This window comes from Vulpes lagopus, chromosome 8 (assembly GCF_018345385.1).
Source record: "Vulpes lagopus strain Blue_001 chromosome 8, ASM1834538v1, whole genome shotgun sequence".
NCBI lineage: Eukaryota > Metazoa > Chordata > Mammalia > Carnivora > Canidae > Vulpes > Vulpes lagopus.
Window position 1 is genome coordinate 116,504,280 of NC_054831.1, and position 12,980 is coordinate 116,517,259.

Here is a 12,980-nt window from a genome sequence, read left to right on the forward strand (position 1 = left end):
AATTGGAAATGCATTTGAAAAGGAAGCAGAGCTTTCGGTAATTAAGTATTTAACTATCTGACTAATCCTATGTTCTGGCGACATCTACTAATTCTGTAACAGTGAAACTCCATTTTCCCAGCAGATGTAGAAATGCTGCAATAAAAAAAAAAAATTCCTATGATGAAACTTGTGTTGATTTATCCTTCTTTTAAGGAAGTAAGCCAATTGCTTCAAAAATAGCATACAATATTTCTACATTGACTTGGCTAAAACTTTAAGGGATATTCTATATTGGAAAAAATCTACCAAAGATTTTTTTTTTAATTTGCTGTTACAGAATAAAGGCAATTTTTAGTTATCAATCCCTTTATGCAATGGCCATTTGGATTCAAAGAAACACAGATTGAAGTAGACACATGCCTTCTTTGTTCTGCCATATGTTTAATAATGTCAGGGTGGGCACTTTAGTCAAGGACGCCTTCAAATAAATACACATCCAGTATGATACATGATGTATGTGGGTACAGTTTTACATTCTTGGGTCTTAGTTTAAAATCAATCGTCCACTGTTTATACTATTTGTTTTTAAAAAGAAAAAAACAGCTAAAATCTAACTATTAAGTGAAGTTAAGATGTTCTTCTGTTCTTAAGTTCCTTTTTTTACCATTTATCATTACCAAAAGGTAATGAGAGCTACCCACTATTGCAAATCAAAGGAACTTATTCACTATTTCACTAAATCTTAACAAAAATATCTGGCAATCATCCTCACTTGATAAAAAGCATCACCAGTCTCCTTAAAAAGCATATTACAATTATCTCCTCTTCCAACTGCAGATCTCATATACCAGTGTTAGAAGGAATAATGATCATTTTAACATAGCATTGTCAATGTCAGACAAAAGTAAGTTGTCATTAGAACATTATTCTTCCCTTCATATGCAGGAACTACAATAAAACTACCATGATTTTGCTCTGTGCTGTATTTTTTTGTCTAATGTCCTACACAAGTGGTTTTTTTAAGATTTTATTTATTTATTCATGAGAGACACACACACACACACAGAGGCAGAGACACAGGCAGAGGGAGAAGCAGGCTCCATGCAGGGATCCCGACATGGGACTCAATCCTGGGACTCCAGGATCATGCCTTGGGCTGAAGGCAGGCACTAAACTGCTAAGCCACCCAGGGATCCCCACCAGTGTTTTAAAAGAGGCAAATTAAGGCATAGGTAACAATGGACCAGGCATTAATACATGAAGGAAACAGTACGCTTTGGGTTAAAAATGAGTCCAAATTTGTTTCCAACTCCTACTTCATCTAAAAACAAAAGCAAAAACAAAAACAAAAAAATGAAGTACTTCTAAAATTGTCTTTAAAATAATTCTCTGCCCCTAATTTCAATAAGCATTTAACCAAAACAAAAATATTTCAGAATAAATCATCCACTATAGAGTTCTATTTTAATGAAGTTCTCTTATTTCTCAATTCTTCTGCAAATAAAATAGAAACCAGAAGAGTATTTCTCTTCTGAGAAAGTAGAAGAATAGTTGCATGTGAGTAAAAACATTTAGGCCACAAATCTATATTTTATTACCTTTTCAAAGATTTAAAGTGAATCTGATGACCCAAAATAATTCCTACATTTTCCACCAGGCTCTGGCAATATTCTACCTCTTTAACAAACTCTGTGGGTGTAAACTCAAGTTTTAATATGATCTAAAGAACACTTTGAATAAATGAAAGAACTTTAATCTGTGCATTTACTGATTACAAGCTATGTATGAGTGTTGATATTTCTAATATATGAAATCCTGCAATTATATCTGAACTAGAATTTTATACTTATAAATATATATCCAGTGAAGAAACTGAACACTTGAATCCTATTGTTAGTGCATTATGTCCCTACAAGCAAGCTTAAAGGAAAATAAAATCAATACTGTTTGGTAGAAATTGTCATATGATCTGATTGTTTACCAATAGTAACTAGGGCCACCTATTATACTCAACTCCTAAAACAGTTATAAATCTGATAACTGGGAGGAAATATGCTGATTTCATGCAGAAGTCTACCTCTCTCTCTCTCTTGGATAGTGCTTCAAAGGTATATCCTCAATGTTGGCTGTGTATTCTCATTTTTATATATATATATATGTGTGTGTATATATATATATATATATACACATATATATACACACATTTAGACCATCTACACATACTCTTTGAAGTCAATACTCTTCAAAAAATCACTCCTCTCAAATATAAAAAAAGAACTAAATTCCGTATTTGAAGCCTAATGTAAAGTCATATTTTTCACTAGAAATCATTAGAAACAAAAAATGAAAAAACATTACATAATACCTTTTAAAATAGCATAAAGTATAAAATCAAGATTCATTTAACAGATTTTGTGTAATTGAGTAGGTTCAGAAAGTTTTAAACTGAGCCATGTAAACAAAAATAAGTATACATAATGAAATTAATTATAACTATATAATAAAATAATTAGTTATAATATATAGTTATATATAATTTAATTTTAAACAGCAGTACATTGAGAACTGCAACATGACATATGATATTTCACTATATTTTAAATTTTTAAAAATTTATTTATTTTGAGAGAGAGAGAGAGAGAAAGAGCACACACAAGTAGAAAAGGAAAGGAAAAGAGAATCCCAAGCAGACTCCATACTAAGCGCAGAGCTGGACACAGGGCTCAATCACAGGACCCTGAGATAATGACCCAAGCTAAAACCAACAGTCAGACACTTAACCGACTGCACCACCCAGGCACCCATATAAATGATACTTTAAGGGACACCTGGGTGGCTCAGCGGTTGAGCGTCTGCCTCCATCTCAGGGCTTGACCCCGGAATCCCAGGATTGAGTCCCACATTAGGCTCTCTGTGTGGAGCTCGCTTCTCCCTCTGCCTATATCTCTGCCTCTCTCTCTCTCTGTGTATGTCTCTCATGAATAAATAAATAAAATCCTTAAAAATAAATAAATAAACAGACAAACAAATAAGCAAAAAGTCAAACATAGGGCCACTGGGTGGCTGAGTCAGTTAAGCCTCTGCCTTCAGTTCAGGTCATGATCTCAGGGTCATGGAATCAAGCCCCACATAGGGCTCTCTACTTAGCAGGGAGTCTGTTTCTCTTTCTCCCTCTCCCTCAACACATGCTCTCTCTCTCTCTCTCTCTCTGTCAAATAAATAAAATATTTTTAAAAATAAAAAATAAAAAGTCAAACATACTAGTTTTTCTTCCCTCCTCTAAAATAAAGTGCAACCATAATACTATATTCAAAAAAACTATTTCAAAGTGTATTTTTGCAAAGAAATCACCTCACTGTTTCTAATAATAAACTATCTAATTAAGTAAACAACACCAAATTATACTCTTACATGAGTATAAAATATAAATGTGCATAAAATCTTTTTAAGCCCTCAGTACACACACACAAATCCAAACAAGTATGAGGTTTCATGAGATTGTTAATAAGACTGAGAACCAATGCAATGAGAATAATCAAATTACTCACAATTTTTAAAAATTAATAATTTTATATCATACATTAACAGAAATACATATAAGTTTCTAAAGAGAAAATATTCACAGCTTAATTTTTCAGGAATTCTTCCTAATGTAATCTTCTGTATGACTTCATTGCCATTAACAAGTAGAACTAGAGGGCAGCCAGAGTGGCTCAGCGGTTTAGTGCCGCCTTCAGCCCAGGGTGTGATCCTGGAGACCCGGGATCGAGTCCCACGTCAGGCTCCCTGCGTGGAGCCTGCTTTTCCCTCTGCCTGTGTCTCTGTTTCTCTGTCTGGGTCTCTCATGAATAAATAAATAAAATCTTAAAAAAAAAAAAAAAAAAGAAACAAGTAGAATTGGAAACAAATCTTCTATTAATTTTACATGGAAATTCTCTAAACAAATCATCACGACTTAATATTGCAAAAGTAAAAAGGACTTTGGGATCCCTGGGTAGCGCAGCAGTTTGGCGCCTGCCTTTGGCTGAGGGCACGATCCTGGAGACCCGGGATCGAGTCCCACGTCGGGCTCCCTATATGGAGCCTGCCTCTCCCTCTGCCTGTGTCTCTGCCTCTCTCTCTCTCTCTCTCTGTGTGACTATCATGAATAAATAAATAAAATCTTAAAAAAAAAAAGTAAAAAGGACTTTAATAATTCTGTTATAAGTACCCCTGCAATTCTCCAAAAGGGAATCAATTTCCTTGCTAGTAATATAAAAAATGTAATGCTTTATATACAAAAGAAAACAAATTATCCAGGGAGTTGGTACATACACAGTGTGCCCACAAAGAAAGGATGTGAAATTCTCTATCAAATGTTTAAAGCTTTCTGAGGAAAGTCATATACACTTCTATTTTTTAAAGCAATATTCCCTATTCCCCAAAAATTTTATTTAGGAAATGTTCAGGACTACATAAAAATTAAAAGGACATTACAAGGAATAAAAATCTTAATCTTCAATTGGATTCCCCATTTACTAAAATTAGCTTGTATTCTCTATAATTATTTTCTGTACTCTTGAAAGGAAACCAAAAATTACCACCCTTACACACTTCAAAAATGTGTCTTAAAAACAAGGACATTCACCTACCTACCTATATTATTATTACATCCAAGGAATTTAATATTGTTACTAAATTATCTAATATATATGCTATAACAAATTTATCCAATCATACCCAAAATATAACTTTTAGGATTTATTTTTTAAAATATTTTATTTATTCATGAGAGACACAGAGACAGAGACATAGACATAGGCAGAGGGAGAAGCAGGCTCCATGCTGGGAGCCCAATGCAGGACTCAATCCCTGGACCCAAGGAATACGCCCTGAGCCGAAGGCAGACGCTTAACCACTGAGCCACCCAGGCATCCCAGAATTTATTTCTAATTTATGATCCAATCAAGTATTAGAATTTAGTGCCATGTTTATTTTCTGTTGAGTGATTTAACATTTTAGATTTTTTCCTTTTTTTAGATGAAGTATAATTAACATAGTGTTACATTAGTTTCAGGTATACAATATAATGATTCAACAACAAATGTTAGTTAGTGCTCATCAACATAAGTGTACTCTGGATCTCCTTTATCTATTCCACCCATCTAGCAACCACCAGTTTGTTCTCTGCATTTAAAAGTATGCTTTTTTGTTTGCTTCTTTTTTCCTTTGTTCATTTGTTTTCTTAAATTCCATGAGCAAAACCATATGGAATGTGTCTTTCTCTGACTTATTTTTCTTGGCATTATACCCCCTACATCCCTCCATGTTGCTGTAAATAGAAAGATTTCATTCTTTTTTATGTCTGAGTAATATTCCTCTCTGTGTGTGTGTTTGTGTGGCATCCATATTTTCCTTATCCATTCACCAATGAATGGACATTTGGAACATTTCTAGGTACGGAAACAATGGTTTTGTATCTATGGCATTGTCAATAATGTTACAACAAACATTGGGGTGCATAAATCTTGTTGAATTAGTGTTGTCATATTCTTTGGGTAAATAGCAAGTAGAGGAATTACTGAATGATATGGTAATTCTATTTTACATTTTTGAAGAACCTTCATAGTGTTTTTTCAGTGGCTGTACCAATTTTATTCCCATCAACAGTGCACAAGAGTTATTTTATCTCCATCCTCTGTAATACTTGTAATTTCTGGTGTTTTTTATTTTAGCCATTTTGAGAGGTATAAAGTGATATTTCACTGTGGTTTTAATTTTCATTTCCCTAATAATTATTGATGCTTTCTTTTCTGTGGTATTGGTTGTTATTACTCCCTCATTTCCAGTTTTCTGGTTTGGAGTCTTTTTTTTTTTTTTGGTCCTGGCTAAAGGTGTAATTACTTTGTTGAGATTTACAAAGAATCACCTCACTAATCTTTTTTTGTCTCTATTTTATTTATTTCTATTCTAATCTTTACTATTACCTTTCTTCTACTGGCATTGCTCATTCTTCGTTTACTACATCTTTTGGTTGTAAGATAAATTTTTCTTGAAGGAGGTCTGCATTGCTATAATGGCCCCTCTTAAAACAGGTTTTGCTTTATCCCCCAAATTTTGGATCATTGTGTTTTTCTTTTTTTTCTTTTCTTTTCTTTTTAAGATTTATTCATTTATTTGAGAGACAGAGAGAAAGAGAGAGCACAAACAGGAAGGGTAGAAGGAGACAGAGAGAGAATTTTAAGCAAACACCACACTGGGTGCAGAGCCCAATACAGGGCTTGATCTCACAACCCTGATTCAGGACCTGAGTTGAAAACAAGAGTCAGATGCTTAACTGATTGAGCCACCCAGACATCTCATGTTTTCATATTCATTTGCCTGCATGTAGTTTTTTTGTTTGTTGACACATTCATTGTTTTGTAGAATGTTATTTTTTTTTAATTTTTATTTATTTATGATAGTCACAGAGAGAGAGAGGCAGAGACACAGGCAGAGGGAGAAGCAGGCTCCATGCACCGGGAGCCAGATGTGGGATTCGATCCTGGGTCTCCAGGATCGCGCCCTGGGCCAAAGGCAGACGCCAAACCGCTGCGCCACCCAGGGATCCCTAGTAGAATGTTATTTAGTCTCTGTGTATTTGTGCCCATTCCAAACTTTGTTCTTATGATTACATTCTAGTTTCATACTGTTTTGGTTATAATAGATGCATATTATTTCAGTCTTTTTGAATCTATAGAGACTTCTTTGGTGACCAAGTCTCCTGGAGACTATTCCATGTGCAGTTGAAAGGAATGTGTATTCTACTTATTTTGGGTGGAATATTCTGAATATATGTTAGGTCCATCTGATCCATTGTGTCATCCAAGGCCACTGTTTCCTTGTTGACTTCCTGTCCAATTTATCTATCCATTGATGTAAGTGGGGTGTTAAAGTCCCCCACTATTATTGTATTCCTGTCAGTTTATTTTTGTCTGTTAATAGTTGTTTTATGTATTTTAGGTGCTCCCAAATTGGGTGCATTAATAATTACAATTATTATACCCTTTTGTTAGCATATTATTCTCATTACAATGTACCCTTTTCTCTTGTTAAAGACTTTGTTTTAAAGTCTATTTTGTCTGATACAAGTATTGCTATCTGAGCTTTTTTTTTTTTTGCTTCAATTTGCATGATAACTGTTTTTCCATTCCTACACTTTCAATTTACATGTGTCTTTGGCTCTGATGTGAGTCTTTGGTAGGTAGCATATAGATGATGGTCCTGCTTTTTTATCCATTCAGTCACACTATGTCTTTTGATGGGAGCATTTAGTCCAATTACATTTAAAGTAATTTATTGACAGATATGTACTTATCGCCATTTTGTTACTTGAGTTATGCTTGTTTTTATAGTTCTCCTCTATTCCTTTCTTCTCTTCATGCTCTTTAGTTTTATGCTTGGATTTTTTCCTCTTTATTTTCTGTGTATCAATTATAAGTTTTTGATTTGTGGTTACCATTGGGTTCATATACAACATCCTATGCATACAAGTCTATATTAAGTTGATGGTCACTTATGCTTGAACTCATTTGAAAAGCACTAAATTTTTACTCCCTCCTCCCCACATTTTATATATATGATGTCATAAATTATATTCTTTTATTTTGTGAATCCTTTGATTTTTATAGATATAATTAATTTTACTGTTTTCTTCCTTCAACCTTGATACTAGTTTAATAAGTAATCTGCTTTTATTATGTTTGCATTTTTCTGTGAATTCTTTTCCTTTCATAATTTTCTTACTCTTGACTATCGCCTTTTCTCTCCATTCAAAGAATTCCCTTAACTACTCTTAGAAAGCTGGTATAGTGGTGATAAACTCCGTTAACTTTTTTCTGGAAACTCTCCTTGTATACTAAATTATAACTTTATTGGGTAAAGTATTCTTGGTTGCAGGTTTTTCCTTTCAATACTTTGAATATATCCCTCTGTCCTGTAAAATTTCTTTTGAAAAATCAGCTAATACCCTTATAAGGTTTCCTTTATGTCTCTTATTATTTTCTCTTGCTGTCTTTGAAATTCTCTGTCACTAATTTTTGCGATTTTAATTATGTGGCTTGGTGTGGAACTCCTCAGGTTAATTTCATTGGGGGCTCTTTTTCATTTCTGAATCTGGATGTGTTTCCTTCCCCAGATTTGGGGAGATTTTGGTCTTATTTCTTCAAATAAATTTTCTGCCCCTTCTCTCTCTTTTCTCCTCCTAGGATCCCTATAATGTGAACATTATTACAGCTGATTGTGTTGCTGAAATCTCTTCATTCTCATTTTTTATTATCCTTTTTTCTGTTCAACCACATTGCTTTCCTTTATCCTATATTCCAGGTTGCTAATCCATTCTTCTGCCTCCTCTAATCTTCTATTGATTTCTCTTGGTGTATTTTTTGTCTCAATTATTCAAATTATTCATTTCTGACTAGTTCTTTTTTACATCTTCTTTTGGTTGAAGGCCTCACTGAAATCCTCCACTCTTTTCTCAAGTCCAGTGAGGATCTTTATGACCATTACATTAAATTCTTTATCAGACATACTGCTTATTTCCATTTCATTTAGCTTTTTTTGTTGTGGTTTTGTTCTGTTCTTTCATTTGGGTCATATTTCTCTTGCTCCTAATTTTGTCTAATTCTGTTTGTTCTATGTATTAGAAAAGTCAGGTACATCTCCTGTTCTTAAAAAATAATGGCCTTATGAAGAAGAGGTTTTGTCATGCCCTATAGTACAATGCCCCCTATTCACCAAACTAGATGCTTTATTTAGAGGTGTCTCCTATGTGGGTTGTATACACCCTAGTATTATGGCTGAGTTGTATTTGCCTTCAGTCCTATTGGCTGCAATGGCCCACTTTGCCTGTTGTTGATGTACCAAGTAGGGTTTTACCTCCATATCGTTAAGAAGCCAGTTTGCAGGGGTATCAGAGTTGTATTTGAGTAGTATCATCAATCAGATCAGATGCCTGCCTTCAGTCCACTTGCTGGGGCTGACTGCACTGACATGCAGAATGGTATCCTTTCCTATCCCCTGACAAGTTGTCATTAGTGGTTGGGGCTGGCAGTCAAACCAGATGCCTGGCCTAGTCTGACTGCCATGGTTGCTGTCACACCGATTGGTAAGGTACTCTCTGCACGGCTAGCTATAAAGTTCAGCTGCTGGAACTGTGGACTCACTAGGTTATGTGGTTATCTTCTCCACTCCCTAGGAAAGGAGTCACTGTAAAATAATGCCAATCCCTGCCAGGAATACATGCAAAGTGTGTTGGCAAAGGAGATGCTTTGGGGAGACATGCTTGCTGAATGGAGCTGGTTGAATGGGATAGATCCCCAGGAGAACACAAGAGCAGGGCCCTTGGTGTCAACAAGATAAGTGGAGAGTGTTTGTGCTAATTCTGCAACTGTCTTGCTTTCTAGGCTGTGTAGGGGGAAAGAAATGTCACCTGCCACCTCTTTTGTTCTTGGAGAAGTCTCCAAAAGATCCCTCCTCCTCCAATACCTGTTCTGATAACAATAAATAAATCTCCTTTATGAAGACCCCACACACTTTTCTTTTTTTTTTTTTTTTAATTTTTTATTTATTTATTCATGATAGTCACAGAGAGAGAGATAGAGAGAGGTAGAGACACAGGCGGAGGGAGAAGCAGGCTCCATGCACCGGGAGCCCGATGTGGGACTTGATCCCGGGTCTCCAGGATCGCGCCCTGGGCCAAAGGCAGGCGCCTAACCGCTGCGCCACCCAGGGATCCCCCCACACACTTTTCAAACTGTTCTTCCTATGCTGTATGTCGACCACACTACTTTTTTTTTTTTAAGATTTTATTTCTTCATGAGAGACAGAGACAGAGAGAGGCAGAGACACAGGTAGAGGGGAAAGCAGGCTCCATGCAGGGAGCCTTATGTGGGACTCAATCCCGGAACCCCAGGATCACACCCTGAGCCAAAGGCAGACACTCAACTGCAGACACTCAACTGCTGAGCCACTCAGGGGTCCCCCAACCACATTACTCCTTATGTTGGCTTTTTAAAGGCAGGAACAAGGTTTCCTATCACCCTCCAGCTCTTTCAAAACAAAATTAGGAATTTTTAAAGAATTAAACCCTACTGATTGTAAAAACTATTGATGTTAAGCCCCACTGGTTTTCAAAGCTCAGTGTAATAGGGATTCACCTTCCCAGTGTGTGCCTTGTGCCTGGGGTGCCTGGTGTGGAGTCTGATCCTCTGACTTCTCTAGGCTCATGGTATCCCTCTCCTCTGTAGTTAGTCTCACAGGGGATTTGGCTCTCAACCATGTCTCTGCCCCTCCCACTCTTTTGGATGTGGCCTCCTCTCTACAATTAACTGTGTAAAAGTCTGTTCTGTCAGTCATCAGGTCATTTTTAGAGTTAGTTACATTGATGTGGCTGTTATCTTGGAATGTCTGTGGGACAAAGTGACCTCAGGATCCTTCTACTCTGCCATCTTCCTGGTTGTCATATCTTTTTTAAGTCAATTTTACTCTAGTTATATTCATACATATGATATGTATGTAACTTCTACGATAGTTACATTTTTTAAGAGTCTAGGCAAGTTGTCTTATAAGTAGCCACAATATGGCTTTGTCTGTTTATTCACAGGTAGATCTGTTTTATCATTTTGTTAAGAAGTCAACATTCATGATATCCACTCACCACTATGTCACAGTGAAGCACCTACTGTCCCATTATTAGCTTGACCACTTGGTTAAGATACTACTGGTGCTCTTTATACTCTTAAGACCAGTAGTAGCTTGACATTCAATGAAGCTAAACTGTGCTCACACAGTATGTAAAGAAATGCCTGTAGATAAGCAAACCAGTGTGCTAAACGTGATTGTTTCATATTATCTCAGTATTTAATTTTCTTTTACAAATGCAACACATCAATAATTTTTTTTTAACTTTTTATTTTATTTTATTTATTTATGATAGGCACACAGTGAGAGAGAGAGCGAGAGAGGCAGAGACACAGGCAGAGGGAGAAGCAGGCTCCATGCACCGGGAGCCGGACGTGGGATTCGATCCCGGGTTTCCAGGATCGCGCCCTGGGCCAAAGGCAGGCGCTAAACCGCTGCGCCACCCAGGGATCCCAACACATCAATAATTTAAGACAGAGAAATCATGTTCATGTTAAAGATACAATTTTCTAACTGTAATATTTTTTTGTCTCACTTCAGAAAATTAATATTCAGAAACCTAATCTTAGTAATGGTTAAAATGTATTACTATAGACTATAAGTGAGGACACATGTTGGATGTTTTCCATATATAACAAAATAAAGAAGATATTTTGTAGTTTGAAGGGATTTTTTTGTTTACTTTATAAAATAATTATTACACACACCCTGATTTAATAAGTGATACCACAAAGAAACTGCAGTAGGAAAAACACTAAACTGGGGTCAGGTGGGGTGGGATGGGGGAGGGTCTTAGATCTGCTCAATCATTAATTAGTTATGTAATGTTGGATAAATCTGTTAACTGCCTGAGCCCCAGTTTTATAATTTGCAAAATTTGATCAGCCATCAAGTCCCTCTGAAAGCAACCAACTCAAGGAGAATGAGAAGCACATTCTGCCAAAGATGAATGATTATTTAAAAACCTTGAGATAAAAAAATTTTGGTGACAGTCATAAAATGTTAGAACTAGTCTTGTGTAAATCCTTAGGAAAACTGAAATGTTTAGAGGCCTAAAAAGAGATGTGAGCAGTCATAGATCACATAGTGAATGAGCAGCAGAGCAAAAACATAGCTGCCCAGTCTGTCTTAGGCCAACAAAACCCTATTATGCATACATAAAGTCACTAGAAGAGCACACACCAGCTTACCTGTATGCAAGAGCCAAAGCCCAGGCCCCAGCAGCGCAATACAGACTGTCATGGATTTTTGCCTTCTGATCATCTCCACATGTTTTAGTGGGAAAGAGACCTGTGGTTGGACTTTGATACAGTAGCAATGTTGACTTGACTGGAATGGAACACAAGAAAAAAATGAATTATACAGCCATCCATTTTCATTGGGCTGAAGATCTTAATCTTCAGTTCTTCATCCTACTTCTGACAATGGTGGTGTTCCTAAACTTAACTATAATATGCAACTTTTTAGGATGCAGAAACTCTTCATGTAAGTCATTCCGGCTTAAGTGGGAATCTACCCAGAAGGAAGGGTGTTTCCACATCTGAGGAAAGGACTCAGCTAATTAGCAATTAAAAAGCTTTAAGCAGGGCCCTCTAGATGGCTCAGTTGGTAAAGGGTCTGCCTTTATTTAGCTCAGGTAATGATCCCAGGGTCCCTGCTCAGTGGGGAGTCTGCTTCTCCCTCTCCCACCTCCCCTTCCCCTTTATCACATGTTCTCTCAAATAAATCAATTAAATTAAATTAAAAAACAAAAGCTTTTAGCATATCCTATCTAATGTCAGTAATTGTTGTAAGGCAACAATAGGTACAAGAAAAATTAATCAATCAAAAGTAAGTATATTTTGAACAATAAGTTCAACAAAGCAAATGTACAACAAAGAGTGCTATTAGTCACTAAATCCAAAGCCAACTCAACTGCTAGAGAAACCCAAATCTTGTTTTCCCCTGATGACTAACTTGTCTGGTGTTCAGAGGAATGTTTTACTTTACATATCGTATTATACAGGCTAGAGACATGTTTAACATTTCTAACCAAATCCCATCCTTATATGACATGAAAACAAATAATAAATATTTGGAGAAAATTTTACTTAAAGAAAAGAAGCCTGAAATTAATGTTTTACTACCTTTTATACAAGAGTCCTAAGATATAAAAATATACCCACCAAAACTACATTTCCTAAAAGCCACTTTATTCCTAATTATAAATGTTTTTCCACAAAATACATTAAATTACTCTAATCTAGATTAACATTGTCAACTTCTTTTAGGATAGTTTTGTTTTTTTTAAGTTCTAAAGCACTCTGCTCCTTCCAAAAGATTAAAAAATTAAATTTCTT

The 12,980-nt window shown here is 35.9% G+C and overlaps 1 protein-coding gene across 4 annotated transcripts in view; it reads right to left on the reverse strand.

Annotated features, from left to right (window-relative positions):
* Positions 1-12,980, reverse strand: part of PHKB (phosphorylase kinase regulatory subunit beta) — a 219,759-nt gene that overhangs the window by 167,366 nt on the left and 39,413 nt on the right. For all 4 annotated transcript variants that reach the window (XM_041766919.1, XM_041766922.1, XM_041766920.1 and 1 more), the window contains exon 4: positions 11,832-11,970. In XM_041766919.1, coding sequence (XP_041622853.1) covers positions 11,832-11,970 — 139 coding nt within the window. The remainder of the gene's footprint in view (positions 1-11,831; positions 11,971-12,980) is intronic.